The following is a 25,337-nucleotide window of genomic DNA, read 5'->3' as shown; positions in this document are numbered from 1 at the left end:
TACTGTTTTATCTAGGTGATTTACCTGACCGTGCCAGATGGAATTGGAGAAGATCGTGACAGAAGCAGTAAGTTTAGGACTGAAGTGATTAAGGCTTGACTAAGGAATGGTGATGGTGGGAATGAAAAAAAAGGCATCATGAAAGGGATTTCTAAAAAAACCATTTGACAGTTTTGAAGAAATGATTGAAGATAAGATTTGGAAGACAAGCAGAGGAGTTGGAAATGTTGAAATTTCATTCTTGGATGACTAGGAAATTTTTGATATTAGCAAGTGATACAACATTAGCAGGAGAAGTAGTTGTGGGAAAAAGCTGAAATTGTTGTTTGTTATTTATTGAATGTGAGGTTAATTATAAGTCTGCTTTAGAACATGTCAGTATACCTTTGCAAAAGTGATTTTTTAAAAATTATGTAATTTGTAATTTTTAGTAGATCGGCAGATAGTCTTTTTCTTTCCTTCCAGTTTTATTGAGGGATAATAATAAATATTTATTTTATTATCCTTCCAGTTTTATTTATTGTATATGTAAATTTATACATATACAACTGTGTAAGTTTAAGGCATAATGATTTGACTTACTTCATGAAGTGATAAAGCACAATAAATTTAATGGCTGACCATCATCTCATGTAGATAGAAAGTTAAATAGAAAAAAATGTTTTTCTTGTAATGAGAATGCTTAGGATTTACTCTTAACAGCTTTCATATATAACACGTGTGTCACTGAGTTGTATACAATAGTGTTTATCGTGTTGACATCACATCCCTAATACTTATTTGCCTTATAACTGGAAGTCCCTCCTTTTTTTATTTTTTTAAATCTATTTATTTTAATTGGAGGATAATTAAAATATTGTGATGGTTTTTGTCATACATCACAGTCGGACACGACTGAAGCGACTTAGCAGCAGCAGCAGCAGCAGTATGAATCAACCATAGTTATACATGTGTCCCTTCCATTCTGAAGCCCCCTTCCACCTCCCCCCACCCTATCCCTCCAGGCTGTCACAGAGCACTTGCTTTGGGTGCCCTGTGTCATACATCAAACTCACACTGGTTATCTGTTTTACATATGGTAGCATATATGTCTCAGTGCTATTCTCTCAAATCATCCCACCTCTCCTCCTCCCATACATCAAACTCACACTGGTTATCTGTTTTACATATGGTAGCATATATGTCTCAGTGCTATTCTCTCAAATCATCCCACCTCTCTTCTATATAGGTCTGTTCTCTATATCTGTGTTTCCTTTGCTACTCTGCATGTAGGATCACTGATACCATATTTCTAGATTCCATATATATGCATTAATTTACAGTATTTGTCTGCCGGGGTCCAGCCCCGGTGGATCCAGGGAATTCAAAGAGGGGACGGCGTCGGCGAGGATCAGGAAACAACTGCTTAATTAAACTTTAATTAAGGATATAGAGTAATACAATAAGGATAGCTCAGTGAGGAAATTCAGTGGAGAAAAGAGGCTGAATAATTCAGCCAGAAGGTGAGAGAAAGAACGACATGGGGAGACCAAGTTTCGGTGAACAAGGCCCGCACTTTATTTTCCAAAGTAGTTTTTATACCTTAAGTTATGCATAGAGGATAATGGGGGAAGGGGTAGAGTCATGCAGCAAGCCAGGCTTTCTTCCTGCAAACTTATCATATGCAAAAGCTTAGGTGATTTGCATCATCTTCTGGCCCAGAGGCCTGTTAACATTTTAAGACCCTTTCTTCAGAAAACTTATTTTTCTCTAAAGGTGATTGGTCAGGAGCCACCCTCCAAAAGCATTAGATAAAGTTGCATTCCTACAGAGCAAAGGTGTGGTGGGCTATAACAAGAAAAAGAATTAACTCAAGGGTCCCAGGTTACAAACATTAAAGCTACTACTTACACCAATTATATTAATCAATACACTGCCAGGGACACAGCAGGTAAGGGATATGGAAACTTAACAGCAATCATTGGCCCAACAAGTGAAAATCCCTTCACCAGTACAGTTTCTAATCAATCTTTTAACTGCTCAAAGGAATCTGTATTTAGACAGTTTAGAACATGGAGCTGTAAGTTAACTTTTTTCAGAGAGAGGTAGTGGGGGACAGCCCCCCGTAAAGTCAGAGGTGTAGGTGAAAGCACAAAGCAGAAAGTAGGCAGACTCTGGTTTTGGGGGGTAGATGCTCGAGAATTTCCAGGGGGACTCCTGAGGCACGATCCCGCCTTTGCGTATGCTGAGCCTCCTTCCTCATGACCTTTGTCATGGGTGGAGCTCCTCACGCTGGCTCCTGGCAGTGATAGAATTCCAGTTGAGCTATTCCAGATCCTGAAAGATGATGCTGTGGAAAGTGCTGCACTCAATATGCAATATGCAGTCAATATGCAATATGCCGGCTCCCAGCATTTGTCTTTCTCTTTCTGACTTGCTTCACTTTGTTTAATAGTCTCTAGATTCATCTGCCTCATTAAAACTGACTAAAATGTGTTCCTTTTTATAGCTTTTGAGTAATATTCCTTTTGATTTCTCATCCTTTTGACTAATACTCCATTTTGTATATGTATGACAACTTCCTTACCCATTCATCTGCTAGTAGACATCTAGGTTGCTTCCATGTCCTAGCTATTGTAAATAGTGCTGTAGTGAACATTGGGATACATGTGATGTGTCTTTTCCAATTCTGGTTTCCTCAGTGTATGTGCTCAGTAGTGGGATTGCTGAATTGTGTGGTAGTTTTATTCCTAGTTTTTTTAAGGAAACTTCATACTGTTCTGCATAGTGGTTTTATCAGTTTGTGTTCCCACCAGCAGTATAAGAGAGCTCCCTTTTCTCTACAACCTCTCCAGCATTTATTGTTCGTAGACTTTTTGATAATGGCCATTCTGACCAGTGTGAGATGATTCCTCACTGTGGTTTTGATTTGCATTTCTCTAATAATAAGTGATGTTGAGCATCTTTTCATGTGTTTATTGGCCATCTGTATGTCATCTGTTTAGGTCTTCTGCCCACTTTTTTGATTGGCTTGTTTGTTTTTCTGATATTAAGCTGCATAAGCTGCTTGCATATTTTGGAGATTAATTCTTTGCAAATGTTTCCATTGTTATTTTCTCCTATTCTGAGTGCCATCTTTTCACCTTGCTTATCGTTTCCTTTGTTGTGCAAAATCTGTTAAGCTTAATTAGGTCCCATTTGTTTGTTTTTATTTCCATTACTCTGGGTTGTGAGTCATAGATGATCTTGCTGTAATTTATGTCAGAGAATATTCTGCCTATATTTTCTTCTAAGAGTTTTATAGCTTCTAGTCTTACATTTAGGTCTTTAACCCATTTAGAGTTTATTTTTGTGTATGGTGTTAGAAAGTGTTCTAATTTCATTCTTTTACACGTAGTTCACCAGTTTTCCCACACCACTTGTTGAAGAAGCTGTCTTTTCTCCATTGTATATTTTTGCCTCTTTTGTCAAAGTTAAGGTGTCCATAGGTGCAAGGATTTATCTCCAGGCTTTCTGTTTTGTTCCATTGATCTATTTTTCTATTTTGTGCCAGTACCATACTGTTTTGTTGACTGTAGCTTTGTAGTATAGTCTGAATTTGGGAAGGTTGATTCCTCCAGTTCCATTCTTCTCCCCTCAGCCCTCATCTCTGGGAACCACAAATCTGATCTCTTTTACTGTGAGTTTGTTTGTTTTTGAAGTAAAATCAACCCAGAACACTTAGGTTGAACTAACATAAGTGTTAGGTTAGTTCCTCTTACCCAAAGTAGTGATTTGGTATTTCTATACATTTCAAAATAATCACCACAATAAGTCCTATTACCATCTGTCACCATACAATGTTCTTACATATTTATTGACTATATTCTTCACCCTGTGCATTTCGTATCCATGAGTCATTTATTTTACAGCTGGATGTTTGTACCTGTTAATATCCCTCAGCTATTTCTATCCTTCCCCTCCTCCCCTCCCTTGGCAATGTAGTCTTGTATCAGTGGCATAAGTTTTGGAAACAGGCTTGTATTCTAGATCACCTTTAATAAGTCACTGCTATGAGACTTGGAAGTCACTGATCATTTTGGATTTTCCCTTGTTCGCCTTTAAATTGGAAATAGTAATACCTGAGTACGTCAAGGCTGTATATTGTCACCCTGCATATTTAACTTATATGCAGAGTACATCATGAGAAATGCTGGGCTGGAAGAAGCACAAGCTGGAATCAAGATTTCCGGGAGAAATATCAATAACCTCATATATGCAGATGACACCACCCTTACAGCAGAAAGTGAAGAGGAACTAAAAAGCCTCTTGATGAAAGTGAAAGAGGAGAGTGAAAAAGTTGGCTTCAAGCTCAACATTCAGAAAATGAAGATCATGGCATCTGGTCCCTTTACTTCATAGATGGGGAAACAGAGGAAACAGTGTCAGACTTTATTTTTCTGGGCTCCAAAATCACTGCAGATGGTGATTGCAGCCATGAAATTAAAAGACGCTTACTCCTTGGAAGGAAAGTTATGACCAACCTAGATAGCATGTTCAAAAGCAGAGACATTACTTTGCCAACAAAGGTCCATATAGTCAAGGCTGTGGTTTTTCCAGTCGTCATATATGGATGTGAGAGTTGGACTGTGAAGAAAGCTGAGCACCAAAGAATTGATGCTTTTGAACTGTGGTGTTGGAGAAGACTCTTGAGAGTCCCTTAGACTGCAAGGAGATCCAACCAGTCCATCCTAAAGGAGGTCAGTCCTGGGTGTTCATTGGAAGGAATGATGCTGAAGCTGAAACTCCAATACTTTGGCCACCTCATGCGAAGATTTGACTCATTGGAAAAGACTCTGATGCTGGGAGGGATTGGGGGCAGGAGGAGAAGGGGACGACAGAGGATGAGATGGCTGGATGGCATCACGGACTTGATGGACTTGAGTTTGGGTAAACTCCGGGAGATGGTGATGGACAGGGAGGCCTGGCGTGCTGCGATTCATGAGGTCTCAAAGAGTCGGACACAACTGAGCAACTGAACTGAACTGAATACCTGATTACAGGGCTGTTGTGTAAACTGTATAGTATAATATATATGCATGCTGGCCTAAAGCCCTCAGTAAATGTTAGTTTTCCCTTCCTCCTTAGAAGATGACAGCCTTAGTTACTCTTGACTATTTTCACACATTAAGGTGGACATCAAAGAATAACACATAAAGCATTTTTGTTTCATTGTTTAGCATTTCACTGAAGGCGTAACCATGATTGTTTGCTAAATAAAATATGTGTATAACCAGGCAGTTTGTAATTAGAGTAACTCAGATGTTGTGATTATTGGATGTGTAGGTGTAGTTAACAGCCTTCATTTCTGGTAAGTGACTTCACTTAGGAGGATGTATGCTCATGTAAGCAAGAGAGACTATTTCCTGGGAGGAAATTGTGGTCTCCAGATCTTTATAATGTCACCTTTAATCTTTTTGTACTCATGAGTGTTGTCCTGTACAGACTATTTTCTTGAGGCAGTTTCTTGCTTGAAGTAAATGAAGTCTCCTTATGAGCCTGTTTAAACTCCACAGACTGTCAGTAATATGGAAAAATTGGATGTTTAATCAGGAATCTGAACATGTGTTTCAGGTAGAGAATTCCAAAGATAATGAAGATAATATTCTACAAAGAGAAATTCCTGCCAGACAGTCTCGAAGAAGATTTCGGAAAATTAATTGTAAAGGAGAACGCCAGACTATTACTGATGATGTGGATATTAACAACTATCTTTCTGTGAGTATATTTAGGAACATTTCATTGATATTCCTTAATGTTCATATACAGTATGAACATACATATTTTTGGTAATATCAGCATATATTTTTGGTAATATCAACACTTGGGGCTCTACAGATAAAAGTTTGGGGCACATAAAAGATATCTATATAATTTTTAAAAATGTTTCTGTTGTGTTGGCTTTGATAGAAATACTCTTACCAGTGGGGTATTTGTTTTTGTTTAAATGATGTAAAAGCATTTTTTTAATGTATCTTTTTAGATGTGCTTGTGGATTTTCTTACCTTTCTGTTGCTTGAACGGTGTGCCCTAAGTGTATGTGTGCCCAGAGAACTCAGAAAATAGACTCATTTGGGAGCTTTTTTTCTTTTATACACTAAGGCATACAAAAGAAATAAAATGTCCGTTCTTCCCTTCATGTGTGGGACAGTTATGCTACTGTGTGCTAGTGCAGAAATATATGCAAGTGTTAAAGGTGTATTTTCACAGACAAATACTGAAAGGTGATGAAATATACAAGTTCCATAAAACCAGAAAATCTTTTTAAGTCTTTAATATTGTAATGATAGATGCTGCTTTTCAGATTGAAAAGTATTGGGTTGGCCAAAAAGTTTTTTCAGGATTTCCCATATGATCTTACGGGAAAAACTTGAACAGACTTTTTGACTGACCTAATAGTTGAATCAAGGAATAAGGATAATTTAAGAAAGAATAAATCCAGGTGTGTTTTATAAGTTTTCAAAGGAAACTTGATCCCCCAAAATATAAAAACAGCCTAGAGATTTAGGGTATCAAAATTCCCAAGAGTATATGTTCTTTTGGTTGTCAGAAACAGAAATTCATTCCATTTTAGGAATAAGGAGGATTATTTAAGGAGTTGTTTGTGTTAGTGTTAAATTTGAGCAGCTGTAAGGATTTAGTCATTATTTGCCTAATTTCTTTGAGCACATTCTGACAACAAGCCATAACATACGAAGTAGTCCTCAAATTTTTTATTACATAAAGTTCATTTCCTGTTTTTATTAATGATTTTTTCGTTTTGTTTTTTGGCTGTACCATTTAGTTTGCAGATCAGGGATTGAACTCGGGACCATGGTAGTGAAATTGTCGAGTCTTAACCATTGGACTGCCAGGGAATTCCCACTTTTTATATAGTAACTTTCCCTGTCACTAATTAATTTTAGCTAATTCAAGTTTTAATTAAATTTGGACTTAATACACAAATGATTCTTGTCTATTTTTGAAAAATTAAAAGTTGAATAGTCCCATCACTCACTTATGGAACTACTAATGACATTTTGTACATTCTTGGATAGAACTTTCTGGGTCTTTTGTGGTTCCATATGAATTTTAGGATTTTTCCCCTAATTCTATGAAGAATTTCCTATGTTTTTGGTAGAGATTGCATTAGATCTATAGATTGCTTTGGATAGTGTGGCTATTTTAACAATATTAATTCTTCCAGTCTAAGAGCATGAGCTATCTTTCCACTTCTTTGCATCATCTTCATTTTCCTTTATCAGTGTTTTATAGTTATCAGTGTATAGGTCATTTACTTCCTTGGTTAAATTTATTCTTAGGTATTTTGCTTTTTTAACAATTTTAAACAGGATTTTTTTTCCTTTTTCTTTGATATTTCATTGCTAGTGTAAAGAAATGAAACCAGTATCCGTATTTTAATCTTGTATACTACCACCTTGCCAGATATATTTATTGGTTCTACAAGGGTTTGTGTGTGGAAAATTTGGGGCTCTTTATAGAAAGTATCATGTCATCTGAAAATAGTAACAGTTTTACCTCTTCCCTTCCAGTTTGGATACCTTTTATTTTTTTCCTTGTCTTATTTCTATGTCTGGGACTTCCAATAGTGTATTGTCCAAAAGTGGTGAGTGGGCATCCTCATTTTATTCCTGAATTTAGTGGGAAGATTTTCAGCTTTCCACTGTTGAGTGTGATGGAGTTGTCATAAATGACTCTTGTTACGTTGAGCTATGTTCTCTCTCTACCCTCTTTGGTGAGAGTTTTTGCATGAAAGGATGTTGAATTTTTCAAATGCTTTTTTTTTTCCATCATTTTTTTTTCTCTCCTTTCGTTTAGTGTGGTATATCACAGTGATTGATTCATGTATGTTGAACCATCCTTGAAACCCTGAAATGCATCCAGCTTCATCGTTCTATATGATCCTTTTTATATATTTTTATATTTGATTTGCTAGTATTTTTTTAGGGTTTTAACATCTGTATTCATCAAAGATATTGGCCTGTAATTTTCTTTTCTTGTAGTATATTTGGCTGGTTTTGATAGCAGTGTGATTGTGGCTTACTACAGTGAATTTGGCAGTGTTCCTTCTTTTATTTTGGAATAATTAGATAAGGATGGGTATAAGTTTTAATAGCAAAAATCTTAATCAGTATTGATACAGTAGATAATTGGTTTTATGACTACTGTGCTGCTGCTGCTGCTAAGTTGCTTCAGTCGTGTCCAACTCTGTGCGACCCCATAGACGGCAGCCCACCAGGCTCCCCTGTCCATAGGATCTTTGTTTCTTTTGTGGGTATTATCAGCAGTTCAGAGAGATCAGAGGAATAGTTTTTTTTAAAAAAATATTTATTTATTTGACTACACCAGGTCTTAGTTGAGGCACATGCATGTTCAGTCTTAACTTGAGGCATGTAGGGTCTAGTTACCCCACCAGGGATTGAACTTGGGCCCCTTGCATTGGAAGCATGGAGTTTTTAGCCACTGGACCACCATGTAAGCCCCAGAATCATTATTTAAGGTAGCAGTGGAAATTTGACAGTTTCTTTTTACACTTGCGAACCATCAACTTTTTCTTGCTAGAGTGCTGAAGGTCAAAAATTCTTAAAGGTGTATGGAATATTTTGTTACGGTAGTTTTCTTAAGTATCATTAATCCAAACCTGTACATCAGATTTTATGAGTATTAAAAATTTTGCATGTGTTTGAAAGATACTTTCTAAATGAATGCCTAGAATGATTGAAAAAAATGATTTATTCTTATGAAGTATTTTCAGTCTGTTCATGTACATTGCTATGTATAAAGATGAGAAGCACACTCTAAACTTGAAAAGTTTTTTGTTTTTTAATGTTAAAAGAGCACTTCTATAACAGTAATAACATTATTGAAACTCCTTTGGGGATTTCTCTCAGAGCTTACAACACATTTAAATATCTTCAGATATTCTCAGCGATTTCAGAACTTTAATCTTTGGGGAGGATGTACTTGATATTTGAAAATAGCATAGAGGTAATTGGGAGCAATATTCAGTGAATAGGATGGGTAATTAAGACAAGTGAAAATGGTCTTATTTAGATGAGCCATCTCTCTGAATTCTTCTTTCATTTACTATGTGATTGGGGCATTTTATCTGAACTGTTAATGCTTTGGTTGCTTTACCTCTAAAAATGAGGATGACGGTACTGAGTTTGCTTGTCTTGCATGATGGTGCTGATAGAACATATGTGCACACTCAGGGTTTAATCAGTTAATGATATCTCTAGGTTCTTCCTCTCAGATGTTTGTGCCCTTACCTCAGTTGCCCCATGTCATTGTCTTAGTGTTCACTGTCATTCTTTTTAGAAATGTTGTAGTAGCATCTCCCAGCAACACCCCCCGCCCCCCGACCAACCTTTATTGTAAAAGCAATAATTTTTCATTTTTAGAACTTAGGAGAATTTTTTTAATTGAAAAGTATTATATAATTTCTGCATTTAAAAATATCACTTAATCATTTCGTTTATTTGAAGTTCTGTTTTTCTCTTCTCTCCAGTGTGTACTCCTAGCCGTATTCTTTATGTATTCTACTATCCCCTGCTACCAAATAATTCATTCATTTTACTTGTATCAGTCCTAAAAGAATCTTTTAACAGTGTTATTTCTTTTAAACTCTTAAGTCTTTTTATGGCCTACTACCACCTATTAGAAAGTCTAATGATCTAGAACATTTATCTGGTATGTAGTCTAAACTAGTTCTGTCTAATAGAATTTTCTGCAATGATGCAAATGTTTTATATCTGTGGTTTCCAAACTGATAGTAACCAGCCACATGTGGCTTTTGAGCATTTAAAATGTGGCTGGTATGACTGAGGATTTTAATTTAAAATTAAAATTTTTAATTTAAATAATTTATATCATCTCATGGGAGGAATCCATGATTTTTTCTTGGTAGGATTAGGTATACATATCTACTTTGCTGTAATATCCCATGTATATACCTGTTACCATTTATTAGACTACATTGTACTTTTTTTTATTCAAACGTCTGTTTCTCCCATCAGAGTGTACATGCTTTAAAAATGTGAACCATCATGCTTACATTCTTCAGAGCATATTGCCTGTTAAAGAAAATAGAGTACCTGTTTTTTTAAGATTGTTGAGGTTTCTTGTGTAACTTTGGGCAAGTTGTGTATCCTTCTTAGTGATTTTTTATGTATAAGAGGCTCTGCTCAGTGTCTCATGCATTGAAAAACATGCGGTAATGTCAACAATTCCTGTTTCTGTTACTGTTATTTAAAATACTCAAAAAAAATCTTTGTTCCTGTTACTAACAAATTAATTTTATTATTTATTGATTCCTGACTATAAAACATGTTTACCAAAATATGTATAAGTGAAAGAATAACTGAAAAATGTAAGATAAAGTATCAAAGGGAGAAAAAAGGTAGGAAATATAAAATCAGGCAGGCAGCAATCAGCCACCTGTGCTTTTCACAATTTTCTTGTAAGCCTGTACTTGCTATGGTTCACTTTAAATAATATATTTTTTCAACCCTACAAGATAGATTGCTTATATAAATGTATATGAAAGTCACTGAATTAATTGCCTTACTACATATAATAATAAATGACTAGAAGCCAATTAAATGATGACAAAGGATGTCTTCCGGAAACTGATGACTGGTTTTGGAATTATTAACTTGAAGACCTTTTTTCTTTTAGTAATAAAGGTCAGTAGTTTAGCTCAGGTGTCTTAAAATGTAGTTTGTAAAATGGGGCATGGGAAGAAAATAGAGTTTATGTGTACTGTAATCCTCTTAAGTTTTTGTGGATTTTTTCGTGTTTATTTACAGTGAACACAAAGCATTTTTGCTGATACTACATGTATTAATTAATACATGTATAAATTCACATATATTAATTTATAAATACATTTATTAACCATGTTTTTACATGTATTATAAATAGATTATGTATTTTAGAATATGTGTGTTAATTATGTGTTAATAAATAAATTATATATTGGTAATGATGAAGAATTGATGCCTTTGAACTGTGGTGTTGGAGAAGACTCTTGAGAGTCCCTTGGACTGCAAGGAGATCCAACCAGTCCATTCTAAAGGAGATCAGCCCTGGGTGTTCTTTGGAAGGAATGATGCTAAAGCTGAAACTCCAGTACTTTGGCCACCTCATGCGAAGAGTTGACTCATTGGAAAAGACTGATGCTGGGAGGGATTGGGGGCAGGAGGAGAAGGAGACGACAGAGGATAAGATGGCTGGATGGCATTACCAACTCGATGGACGTGAGTCTGAGTGAACTCCGGGAGTTGGTGATAGACAGGGAGGCCTGGCGTGCTGTGATTCTTGGGGTCGCAAAGAGTTGGACATGACTGAGCAACTGAACTGAATACATGTATTAATTTATAAATAAGTTATATATCTTAGAAATATAGCTCAGAAATATTTTATTTTGAAAGTACTGAGATTAATTGATATGTAAATCCCTTTCTCATCTGCCCCCAGCCTACCTTTACAGCCTTCTGGCCCCATTATTTTGTAGATTGTTCCCTCCTTTGGGTCTTCTCTCATCCTGGAAATTTCTTACAGTATTCTTTAGTTAATGTAATTCTGTCCTTTGATGACTCAGTTTGAATCTTAGTGTGCTATTTGCTCCTTTTATCCAGAATGGTCTATACCATGTCCTCCTGATAAAGTCCTGCTCAGCTCCTACAACTCCAGTCATCCATGAACTCTTTTTTTTTTTTTTTAATTTTATTTTATTTTTAAACTTTACATAATTGTATTAGTTTTGCCAAACATCAAAATGAATCCGCCACAGGTATACATGTGTTCCCCATCCTGAACCCTCCTCCCTCCTCCCTCCCCATACCATCCCTCTGGGTCGTCCCATCAGCAGATGAATGGATAAGAAAGCTGTGGTACATATACACAATGGAGTATTACTCAGCCATTAAAAAGAATACATTTGAATCAGTTCTAATGAGGTGGATGAAACTGGAGCCTATTATACAGAGTGAAGTAAGCCAGAAAGAAAAACACCAATACAGTATACTAACGCATATATATGGAATTTAGAAAGATGGTAACAATAACCCTGTGTATGAGACAGCAAAAGAGACACTGATGTATAGAACAGTCTTATGGACTCTGGGGGAGAGGGAGAGGGTGGGAAGATTTGGGAGAATGGCATTGAAACATGTAAAATATCATGAACTCTTTAGAGAAGCCTTCCCTAACACTTTCATGTTCCTAGACTGTGCTGCTTCTGATTGAAGTAGAACCCATAAGATGATACACATACTTACATGCATTTGCTCATAATTATGTTCTCTTCTGAAGATAGAGTAGTGAAAGTCGCTCAGTCTTGTCCTGCTCTTTGCAACCCCATGGGCTATAGCCTGCCAGCCTCCTCTATTCATGGAATTCTCCAGGCAAGAATATTGGAGCGGGTAACCGTTCCCTTCTCCAGCAGATCTTCCCAACCCAGGGATTGAACCCAGGTCACCTCCATTGCAGGCGGATTCTTTTACCATCTGAGCCACCACAACTTACTTAAGAATTTCTTTGTGTTTTTTATAGGAAGTTGACTACTGTGTTTTAAATAACCTACAATGGTGAACAGTTTTCATAGGTAATGAGGTAAATTTTTAATTGTTGTTCAGTCACTAAGTCATGTACAGCTCTTTGAGACCCCATGGACTGCAGCACACCAGGCTTCCCTTTCCTTCATTGTGTCTTGGAGTTTGCTCAAATTCATGTGCATTGAGTCAGTGATGCTGTCTAGCCATCACATCCTCTGCTGTTTTGCTCACCCTTCTTTACGTGTTTTCTTCCACCCAGTTCATTGGTTTAGCATAGTATGGCAGTTGGTAAGCATGGTGTGATACTCTAGAATCTACTGTTTCATTTTAGGCTCACAAATTACTAATGCAACAAGTGTTTCTTTCTCATTTGCTGTTTATGTAATTGTGCCTTATAGTCCTTGCTCTCCTGCAGTGCTCCATGTTTTGTTTGGGTTTATAGTGTACAGAGAGAGATTTAAGACATTTGTCAGTGCTCCTGAATAAGAGTTCAAGTGTGATTGCTGAGATCACCTCATGGAATGAGCCTTAGTCTGTTTAGGCGGCTATAACACGGTAGCAGACTGAGTGACAAAAAAATGACAGAACTTTATTTCTCACAGTTACGAAGGCTAAGAAGACCGAGATCATGGTACTAGCAGTCATCATGTTCAGGTTCTGGTAAAGGCCCTCTTCTGCTTACCTCTTGCTTTCTGCTCACATGGTGAAAAGAGCTAGGGAGCTTTGTGGAGCCTCCTTTCTAAGGGCACTAACCCATGTCAGAGCGCTCCTTCCTTATAATCTGATCACCTTCTATAGACCCCACCTCCTTATACCATCATCTTGAGAATTAGAATTTCAATATGTGAATTATGCAGGAACACAGACCTTCATAGGGGCATCTCAATATTTGTCTCAGGACCACCTGTTTGGACTTTCAAATAAATCACATCCTTGAAATGGGCAGGTTTGTAAGAGCCAGATCCCTCAGTTTAATATGATATAATAGACGTTAAACTAGGAATCAGATGATATGAATTCCTTTTCTATTTCAAGTGCTAATTTTCAATGTTTTTAAGACCCTCAGTCCCTGCATCGTGTATAGGAATTGAACTAGCTACCAAGTCCTTTTTAACTGTGGACTGCCAACCCCTTTCTGTGTCCGCGTGGTAGAGCAGAGCTAGGAAGCTCCCTGAGGCATTTTTTTTATACAGGCACTAATCCCAGCTCCAGCTTCCCCAGTGGCTCAGTGGTAAGGAATCTGCCTGCAGTACAGGAGCTGCAGGAGACACAGGTTCGATCCTGGGTCTGGAAGATCCCCTGAAGTAGGGCCTGGCAACCCACTCCAGTATTCTTGCCTGGAGAATCCTATGGACAGAGGAGCCTGGTGGGTTACAGTCCAAGGAGTCACAAAGAGTTGGACATGACTGAAGTGACTTAGCACTTACATGCAATCCTAGTTCCAGATCTCTCATGGCATAATCACTTCCCAAAGGCCTCACCTCCTAACACCATGATTTTGGAGATTAGATTTTTAACATTGGAATTTGCAGAAGGAGGTAGGGGGTCGGGGAGAGGGGTGGGAGTGAGATGCAGGCCTTTAGACCATAGCAGAGCACCAGTGAACAACTAGTTGAATCATTTATTCAAGTCAAAATGGAGGAAGTATATACACTCTTGTTGCATATATTATTATAATTTCAAGTTTGATCTGCTAAAGTCATAGTCACTGATTGATAAAGAAACTGTCCAACAGTGTGAACTTTATTTGTACACTTGATGGATCCTGACTGTTCATAATTAAATAATTTGTATTTGGTAAATACTTGTAGAATGAAAGGATAAGTGAGTAAACAATCTTCTGTCACTTCTGAAGTAAAGAAGATTGTAAATCTGGAGCCTTTGCCAGTCTGACTTGTGTATAACACAGTGAGTGTTGACCAGGTTACTACTGAGAAAATTGGAGTTCAACCTCTGAGAATCTACAGCTTTTCAGTATTGCTTTCCACCCTATTTGCAAGCCAAAGTGCTCTGGACAGATAAGTTCTCTATGGTGCTTTATACCTTAAAAACAGAGCTGGATTTTTCTCTTTTTATTCATGTGCATCTAGCATCTCCTAGGAGAATTTTTCTCAGTTGTCTTCTGTGAAACAATGTAGAATTCTCAATAGAAGGTTCTTGTACCTAGTTAGAGGGTCATGAATTCACATGTGGACAGAGAAAAAGCAAAGGGGTGTTATTGTAATCAAACTAAGTAGGACAAATGCTTGCCTAAATCAGATTTTAAAAATTTGTGTGTCACAGGGGGAAAAAAGTTTCTTGTAATGTCAAAAAATATAGAAGAATATTAAGAAGGAAATAAGTTTACTGTAATCCTCAAAACCAGAGATAGCAAATGTGGCTAATGATTTCTAAATGCATGTTTCTTGATTAAATCATCGATGTCTTTTGGACTAATTTAGATAATGCTGAATATTTAGTTATCCTGCCTTTCTACTTCTCAAGGAATTAAATTTTTCCCTGAACATTATTTTTAATATTAATATTACAACAGTATTCTCATGCAGTTTCATTTTCCTCCTACTACAACTTCTATGAATATATCTGTGACTGATTTTTTCCCCCCTTAGGATTGATTCACAGTGTATGAAAGTTATTTTTCATAGGGGTATGAAAGGCTTTACATAAATATTGCTAACTTCTAATTAGTAGTTTTTAAAAAAAATTTCTGTCATTCACCCTGTATGAGCTTCAGGAGCCTTGGAACGAGGGCGGGGGCATGCCCCTCTGGTTTTCTGAGACAGTTCTCTCTTCTGTTAAGGTGACACTGATTCCTGTGGATCTGCCCAGGCAACCAGAATCGGAAAGATATTTATCATACATGAAACACTTTACAGAAAGCTCTTTGGAAGATTGTTTGAAGCAACTCTGATACTAATACGTGTACACCAATGGCCTAAGATAATGATTTTTTAGAGCATTCCAAGGGAAATAACTACTCAGACATTGCAAATAGATTAATAATGCTGACTGTTACTGACTTTTAATTTGATTTGTTATCTATTCAGTAACTGTACTGTTTAACATTTAGCTATTGTAATATCAGAAAATGCAATGTTTAAAATTACAGAAGTGATAACAAAAGTAGTCTCTAATATAATCCAGGAATTTATAGATGGACACAATATTCTCAGCAGTTTAATTTTTTTAGTGGGATTTCTTTTTTCATTCATGTTTATAGATACAGGTATCTATTTTCATTGTTGGGCAGGTCTTATTTTTTGTAGAAAACAGTACATTTGATTAAAACTTTGCATTAACTTTGCATACAGTATATAGCATACTTGACTGATTATTATAAATGCATAGTGCATTTGTGTGTGTGTGTGAGTGAAAAAAAAATGCTTGCTACGACTGCACTCTGTAGTGTAAAGTAGAAGCTTGGTGGTGCCTTTTTATTGTTCCTTCGGTTTCACTGATTCTAATTATAGAAGCTTACATCACCTTAGTTGACGATGAAGGCTTCCCTCTCCCTCTTTGGTTTTTCTTCCTCCGTCACTCCCAAAGGAAGGATCATATTTCATAGTGCATGTGTGCCCTGCTGGTGGCTCTGACGGGGTTTTCAGCAGCGTGGTGCTGATCATTTCGTGGACAGAGATGACAGAATGCTGCAACACAGTTTCTCTCAGAATAGAAGGAGAGGGTTGCTACTGTGGCTTTCCTTTCTTCAAAAACGCTGAGGAACAGAGGGGACGCAATTTCAAAGCAGGAATTCCTGAAGGGCACCAGTAATGAGAGTTAACCATGTCTGATAACTACAAAAATTCATTTCAAATGTTGAAGTTAAGCAAGGGACAGGAGCTGGGTGGAGAGTAGGAAAGCTTACTGTGATCCTTTAAAAGGGCTTGTATGTTGCCTCAGACGTTATGGTAGTGTCATCTATTCATTCCTTTTTCAAAAGGATTAAAGTATTTTTACTATATATATAAGCATATTTAACAGTTTATATTTTAAAGGCCAAGTGCCTACAACTAAAATACAGAACTGAGTGGCCTGTGTTTTATTTTGTAAAACTACATAATTTTTCGTTTACTCCTCATCTCCTTTTGAGTTTGACTTCTCTAAACTGTGGTTATAATATTACACTGTGCAGATAGGGAATAAAGTATATGTATGACTGTGCCTGAGATTATTATAAACCTGGTTTTTGTTAATGTTGGGTTTTTGTTTTCCATAATGTCTAGAAATGATAACTTATTCTCATTTTTAATTTTCTGATAGCTTTTTCCATGATTACCTTTTCTCTATTCCTTTTCAGTGTTGTTACTTATTGAAATAAAAGGTATATTTATAGTTTAATAACTATTAGAACCTCATATTTGGCTTTCTATACAATATGATTTCAAATGTTCTGCTTTGTATTTTTGTTTAGAAATAGTTTAGGTAATATATTTTAATTAGTTTATACAATTAGTGCAATTTATAATATGAATATTATTACTAAGTGTATAGCATTTACATTTTTATAAAACTATTTTAAATGGTTTGAAGTTTTGCAGATGCATACATTGATTGCTTTATTTGATAGTAGTTTGAAAGATCTTTTTAAAGCTAAAGATTTCATCAGTGTGGCTTAGCATCATTATGGCATTTCACGTGCAGGGAAAATGTGTTCGTAAATAGTTATCCTATGTTGATGATTCCTAGTACATCAGGGCATTCTCCCTTGCTTGAGTTACTTCAGTTATTTGAATTGGTGAGGTAATGGAATGAGCTCCATGATAAAAAATTTTAAGTAATGAAAGTGAAAAGCCATTTATTCACCTAATCATATATTTTAGTTATTTGATAAATTACTGACTTTTTAAAGGATGCTTGTATTTTTGATCAGTAGTTAAGAGAGCAAGTCATTATTTCTGAAGAAACTGTGGTAAAGTGCATCATCAGAGGGGCAGTGGGTTCACATGCTAAACATAAAATTCGACCTGTTTGTTTCTTTCATGGTATTCTTGCACAGGGAGATTTTTCATGCTAGGCTCACCGTACAGTTCCCTAGAATGGCAGATACTATGAGACGATTGGTGGAACAAGGGAAAGGATGATGTCATCTTCACTTCCCGGCCAAACTAAAGGAAAAGAGAGTTGTTCCTTTACTGAGCCAGTGTTTACTACAGTAATTCTAACATATGGCATTAGTGGATTGCATTTCATACACGGGGCAGGGTGTTTTTTAAAGCAGCTAAGAGATGGCTGTCTCTCTCTCTCTCAGCTTGAGGTCCTTCTTTGTGCGCTATCATCATGATTTATAAAAAGGGGAAAAGGTGCCCTTTAGGATTTTGCTTTTTGATTTGGTTGTAATTTATCCTCTTGGTTCTGTACATGAATATAATTATTAGCTCACATTGAAACTAAAATGTTTTTCAGCGCCATTAATGTTTATGTACAAAATGTCTTTTAGAAATTTATCTTTAGAAAGTGTTCGGCTTCATTTACATACACGGTACCTACGATCATCATCCTGTTTTTAAAAATGACTGTTAAAATTAGATTTTAGTTAGTTTATTCTTGAATACTTTTTTGTTGAAATTCCAATTCATTGTAGTTTATTTAAATTAATTGAGTTGAAAAAAATAGATTGGTGCTGGAAAATCAACCTGTGAATGTTTTCTGTGTTTCCGGTTTTGAAAGCTAGAGTCATGTTTATTTGCTAGATTTAGTTGTATGTTTATATGTAAATTTTGTGTGTTCTTTTGAAATCTTTTCACAAAACAAGTAATTCTTAAGTTTTATGCAAACCCAGATTCGTTTATAATCACTTATTGTGAAAATATGATTTTGTTCAGAATAACAGTTTTACTAAAGTCAGTTCTATTCTTGTAAGTAGCAGCATAATTCAGATGGGCAGCAAAGTGTTGTTCAGAAAGTGACTTATACTTTGCCCAGGGGTATTGGAAATCTTTTGTTACTTTGCCTGTTTCTTTTTGGCTAATAATGAGGTATTTATCCCTTTGACAGTAGAGTCCTTTGTAATAACACCTGTCTCTCAGGTAATAATTTGTCTTACGTTGCACATACTCTTCCCCTTAAAATGGTGTTAGGTCAATAAAGCAAGGTAGTTCTATTACTTTGAGTTATTTATTGATGTTATTCTTATAATTTTACTGCCTGGAGTGGTGGTACCTTTTTCTTTTTTTTTTAAACCGCTGGAAACGATGTTTTACTTTGGCTATCGGGAAGCACCATTATAGCTTAGTGCAAACTCTTTGTGGTAGTACCTACATTTAGATGCCTTGTGACAGAAGCTTGAAGAGTAGGGTGGGTACTAGAGTTTGTGTTTTCAGATTGGAGAGGGTGTGACAAGAATTCATTTTTTCCTATAATTTTTATAGAAAAATGATGCTTCCTTTTAGTCTAAGCTCAATTTGGAAGCAGGTTGAATCACTTTCTTTTCTGATTGTTTCTGAATTTTACTTGCTGCTTGTCTCTTTCTAGGAATCTAGCATTGGGCTGTAGGAAAGTACCATATTGCATAGATGATTTTTCCTCAGAGGGATTTGGTAAATGCTACATGTCAGCTGTTTTGCTTGTGATTTTTTTTTTTCGTTTCCCTTTGTACAATGAAATTCTGTTGTTTCCATTTAAATTTATTATTTACATATACATCTTCATGCCAATCTTTATGTTTTTTGTTAATTTAGAATAATCTTGAAGGTTACACCTTTCAGAACAGTTACTTGATAAATAGGAAGTTCTACAAGCAGAATACATACGTGACATCTGAGAACTAGGCTGCCTTCTGTATTTGCAGTGCAAGAGTATTTTACTAGAGCCGATTGTTTTCTCTTGGGAGGATAAGCCTATGTTAAATTTGAATAGTAATATTAGGAAATATGGCTTCCCAAATAAAGCTGTGCATCAGTGAACAGAATTAAAAATAAAAATGCATTTTAAAACTGAAACAGAGATGCTTGAGCCAATTTTTTTCTTATAGAATTTAGCTTGTTGACAAGTCTCACAGAAGGGTGTGTATGTGTTTTCAATAAACTGCTCTTTGGGCTACATCTGCAGATACAGTAGCCAATTGATCTAATGCAGTTTCTGAAGGCTTTCTATACAGGTGATGTCATCCTTTTAGCTCTATTCTCCTCCCACTCTCTTTCCTTCTTATTAGATATTTCATCTTACTGCAGAGCATAGAATCAATAGGAGCTTCTCCTTAGGGAGCTGCTGTGAAACAGGCAAGGACAGTAGGAATTAAGACGCTAACATATAGTCTTGCTTTAGCAGACGATGTAGTGTTTTTGTACCCTATCATATATAAAATTTCAACCACAACGTCAGACTTAGATCCACAGTACTGTCTTACTGATGCATTAGAACAAGGAGCAATGCTGCAGAGCTGTAAATAGTGCTTGTGCAAAGAGAAATTTTTAATTTTGAAGATTCTCAGGCATTCTTTGGGACAAACCTGTTAGAACATACATCTTCTAACTACCGCTTGCTCAGTGGTTCTTTTTTGTTTTTTTTTTAACCTCTGATGGTTAACAATATAAAGAAGAAACTTTCATCTTAAGGATACTGTGTTCTGGTTTGCTTCTGAGGCAGAAGAATTACTGCAGTGCTTGCTCTACAGAATGAAATAAGTTGAAGAAAAGACAAAGCTGTCTTTGGAAAGGTTTCTCAGAATCTAGCAACACAGATTTGGTGCATGTTGCCTTATTTGCTTTGATTGATCCAGTATTAACTGTTGTGTTACCACTGTGCATGCCTGTGCCAGGTGCCTGAGGAAGCATGTGTATGTCTCTATGTTCTGAGCCAGAAATACAAACATCTTGATTTACTGTGACTTGCTTGTTAAAAGTGAACATTTTGATGAAAACTGCTCCAGTAATTTAGAAGCTCAGTTCTAAGCTACTGAAAGCTCCTGATTTCAGTTTGAAAGAGATTTGGAGAAGCTGTCTTTACACTGCAATTTACACTGCAAATGGTGTATGATTTATAGAAAGGAAACTTAACAGAATTTTGTCAACATACTCGTCGGTGTGGCTCTGGTTTGAAAAGGAAACTATCCTTTGCAGCTCAGGAAATGGCTTTTCTTGTTCGCTGTTATGCCAATTGTCTTCAGCCATGGGCCTCCAAAGTAAGTAATTATTATTTTCTTTGAGAGTGATATAATCTATTACATTTAAGTTCTATTTTGAATTTTAAATGAGCTGTATTATACTGTTACATTTTCTAAACTTTAAGAACTGCAGAGCAGTTTAAAAAACTCATTCTCGTGGCCATTTTTGTTTTTCAGTTTGTAAGAATCTCTTGAATATTCTCATGTACCTATAAGAGGATTTGAAAATACTTTCTTAATTAATCTGTAGACTCAAAATGTGTAGTGCATTTGAAGTATACTCTTTTCAGACTGAATGATCATTTGTTTATGCCTATTTCTATACATCTCTGTGATCATACTCTAACTTGAATATATTGTATTTCCTCATTTTCTTCAAGGGTTGATGTATTTAGCTATGTTAGTCTAATCTTTAGTCTGTGTTATACAACATTTTCTAGTAATGTGCTATCAAATTGTTGAATTGTATTATTTTACAAACACTGGATAATAATTCATATGCAGCCAAATGGTATGAAGAATACTCATTATGAAGAGTAATTATATGAAAATCTTTTAATAATGATCTTAATTATTTTCAAAATAGTAGTAAATGAACCATTAGTAGTTTGGAATTGCTCAGGATTGTCTTTTATACTTGTCATTTTAAAGCAAGCATGTTAACTCACAAAAAAGCAAAATTGCTACACAGAAGGATTTGCTAGGTTTTAGGAAAGTATACACTGTAATTTAATAAATTGTATTCACAGTGGTTATTAATATAGATCTGGAATTTGATGCCACTCAAGTTATCTTTCCTGTTATATAAATGTCAAAACAAAAACAGTAAAATCTAAATTTTTAGTTTTGTATAAAACCACATGTTTTAGAAAACACTTTAATTGTAACAGTAACTATGTTAAGATTGCTTTATGGTTCTGTTGGATAGAGACAGACACAATGGAAGCATCTCTTAGGATGATCTGAAATCATGTCTTTGTTTAAAGGCTGTCCTATTGATGGTGACTAAGGAAGAAATACTATGATAGCATCATGGTGTACTGTTTCATCTGAAAGATAGCTCATTGGGTATGTCTCTTAAAGGCAGCTTCTGGAAGGACATTTAAATTCACTGTCCATTTGGCAAACAGCTGATTGAAATGTAAAGAATAGAAAGATGCCTAGGTTCACACTTCATTTGTACTATTATCTGGTAAGGCATGGATGATCTTTTCAGTGCAGATGCCACCTGTGGGGCCCATGCATTGCTGCTACTTGGCACTGAGGTTTAAAATGACACATAGAAAGGAAATGGAGGAAACCAGGTGAAAAAGATTCACACAAAAGAATGAGATATAGGAGTTATTCTTTAGAATACTAACAAAAAATAGCCTTTTGAGATACTGATAATCCACATTTGATTTAAGATTGAACAAGTATAGAAGACCCAAAGAGGATTTTAAACATTAAATTCTAAGGTTTCATTAAATGACAGCAGATATTATCTGAGCTGGATTTTGTGATTGTTACTTTACTGAGTAAATTAAGTATTTATGATAAAGTACATGTCTCCTACCCCTGCCCCCAACTCTCATTTCACTGTTGATGGAATTTTAACCCTGGATTGTGATTAATTAAACTTGTGATTAATTTTTCATATTTGTTGCTTTTAGTTTTCTAATACATATTATTCATTAATTCATGTATTTTGCCCATTCTAGTACTCAGATTCATTACTTCTGAATTGATTTATTGTCTTGATCAGTAAATAGTTTTAGCAGTAATGTTCAAATGCCATCTTTTATATTTACCCTTCAAATAGTTGCTTATTTGTGTGTGAAATAATAAATCTAAAGTCTTTTCCCTTTAGCACTTTGAAAAAGTTAATGCACTGTCTTCTGGCATCCAGTACTAGAGATGAGAAGTCTGGGATCTTTGTAATTCTTATTCCTGTGTTAAGTAATCTGCTTTTCTTCTTGTTGGTTTTTAGTTGTGTTTTGCTTTGTTTTTATTTTTTATCCTTGATGCCATAAAGTTTTATTATGGATTATCTAATTTTTTGTTTTCTTTTTCCTTCTTGGCTTTTGGAAGTCTCTCTCACACTGAAGATTCCCATTTGTCTTCAGTTGTGGGAAGTATGTTATTTTTTGAAAGCAGCAATTTTTTTTTTTTCTCTTGTTACTCTGTATGTTGGAACTCTGGACTGTCCATAACGTCTCTCAACGTTTGTTTCATACTTTTTCTCATTTTCAATATTCTAGCTCATTAACTTATCCTCCACTTGTGACCAGTTTCTGTTCTGCTGTGTATTTTTTAAGTTTCTAAATTTAATTGTGTTATTCATTTCTGACATCTCTTAGTGATGCTTCATTGTAACCACCTTTGTTTAATAACTTGTTTTCATTTTATGGTTGGTATTCTTTTTTCCTAATTGCCTACTAGCTCTTTCTTCAAGTTTAAATTTTTCTCTTAGTTGAGTTTTTTTGTTCTTGATTTTCTTTCATGAGGTTGACCTTTCTTGATTGATTCTTAGTTAAGAGCTCACCATCTGGTCTGTTACGGTTGCTTGCCCTAGGCGACTGACTACTGGACAAAGAGGCATTCCTGCCTTGGCTTCTGTCTTCTTTCTGTAGGTGCGCTTTCAGTCACTGGTTTAGAAAGTGCTGCCATTTTCACTTTTATACACAGCTAAATCTATAGGTTGTTTCTTTTTTTTTTTCCTATAGGTTGTTTCTTGACCCTTCCGTTATTTTACCTATCTACAGCATTTGAACAATTGATGACTTCCTCCTCCTTGACAGTCTTTCTTTTGAGTAGAAATCAACCATGACTTGCCAGACAATATATGATCTCTTCTTCCCTTCATCTTCCCCTACACTCTTCCTCGTTCACTCCCACTACAGCAGCTTCCTTGTGTCTCCCTAAACTTGCCAGGTACTCTTAAACCGATTTCCTATTTTAACAAAAATTCTATTTGCCCTTTAAACAAACCCACTGTTAAGTACAAATATTGATTGAATTCTGTGGTTTTAAAAATGTTAAAAAGTGGGGAGAAATGTGTCTCAAATTTGAAAAACTAATATTTATTCTTATTTAACAGTGATACCCTCCATCCTGATCTTTCAGTAAAAATAATGAGTTAGAAATGCAATTTTACATGCCTCAGGCACAGTGCTGCTGTATATACCCCAGGCTGCTGTGATTAGGTATAGCTGTTTCCTTCAGGGCTTTTGAGAAGTTTACACTTCTGTTTCTGTAAAAGAGGCTCCAGACTGCTTTGGGGGCCTTAGGATCTGTTTTTAACTCCTCTCTCACTGTCAGCTGACACTTTTGATACTCTCATCTAGTACTGCATAATTCTGGTGTCATGCTTTTTAACTCTGTAAGACTTCCATTTTCTTGTGCCTTGACTAATTTTCTTGTCCCCTATATGTATGATTTTCTTCCGTTTCATATTCTATGCTTCCAGAGTAATGTGTTCTAAAGGTATATTTCTTCTAGTCATTTTTTTTTACTGAACCCTCTACAATAGCTCTTTTCTAGTACAGGGAATCTAAGCACCCCAAAATGCTATGTCTGGTCCTTCATCTCTTGTATGCTCCTGTAGTATACATCTCTACCTGAGCTATACTGGTTTGCGTACTGTTTCCTGGCCTAATGTGGATTACATATGTAATTTTAAACCTTCTGCTTGCCTTATTTTCTAAAATAACTTTAAGGTGAAATTAGTGTAATAATATGTCCAGTTGAGTTTTTAAAATGTGTAATAAAGTAATTATTAATGAGATTTTACTTTTTGTTTGTTTTTAGTAAATCCAAATTTGCGTTTTATACTTGGAACATGTCTCAGTTTGACTAGTCACACTTCACTTAGTGCTGTTTGACTACGGCTACTACGATGAACATTGTGATTCTGGGTGTTTGTCAGGACTCTTGAGTATATTTAATCCGCTTTTTACCTTCAGTGAGAATGAGGTCTTTCTTTCTAAGTTGCATTTGTTATTTTAGTATTTTGATTGTTGTCTCAAGTCTCCCCAAACCCATGATACTAATGTTGTCACTAGCATTAGATATACACAAAGTGCTGTTTATTGAGTAATTAGGAAATTAGACCACCAAGCTTGTTAGAAATTTATTTACATATTCAGTAAATGAGTATGTAGTTCTGAAATGTCTTACTGTGAGTACAAGGAACTTAAAGTCTTTGCAATATGCCCACAAATCATCTTTATTCTTTGGTAGTTTTAAAGTTAATGGATAAGTAATTCCTGGATAGGCAGAGTTCCTCTGTAACGTGTAGCTACCTAGATGTCCATCAGCAGATGAATGGATAAGAAAGCTGTGGTACATTCACACAATGGAGTATTACTCAGCCATTTAAAAGAATACATTTGAATCAGTTCTAATGAGGTGGATGAAACTGGAGCCTATTATACAGAGTGAAGTAAGCCAGAAGGAAAAACACCAATAAAGTATACTAACGCATATATATGGAATTTAGAAAGATGGTAACGATAACCCTGTATCCAATCAGATCAGATCACATCAGATCAGTCGCTCATTCGTGTCCGACTCTTTGCGACCCCATGAATCGCAGCACGCCAGGCCTCCCTGTCCAACACCAACTCCTGGAGTTCACTGAGACTCAAGTCCATCGAGTCAGTGATGCCATCCAGCCA

At 35.8% G+C, this 25,337-nt stretch overlaps 1 protein-coding gene across 6 annotated transcripts in view; it reads left to right on the top strand.

Annotated features, from left to right (window-relative positions):
• Positions 1-25,337, top strand: part of RAPGEF6 (Rap guanine nucleotide exchange factor 6) — a 225,217-nt gene that overhangs the window by 82,385 nt on the left and 117,495 nt on the right. For all 6 annotated transcript variants that reach the window (XM_006072649.3, XM_025293055.2, XM_025293053.2 and 3 more), the window contains one exon: positions 5,593-5,736. In XM_006072649.3, the coding sequence (XP_006072711.2) occupies positions 5,593-5,736 (144 nt within the window). The remainder of the gene's footprint in view (positions 1-5,592; positions 5,737-25,337) is intronic.

The sequence above is a fragment of the Bubalus bubalis genome, chromosome 9, assembly GCF_019923935.1.
Source record: "Bubalus bubalis isolate 160015118507 breed Murrah chromosome 9, NDDB_SH_1, whole genome shotgun sequence".
In the NCBI taxonomy this organism is placed as follows: Eukaryota; Metazoa; Chordata; class Mammalia; order Artiodactyla; family Bovidae; genus Bubalus; species Bubalus bubalis.
The sequence above is the reverse complement of the archived record's forward strand: the minus strand, read 5'-3'. Positions and strand labels throughout refer to the sequence as shown.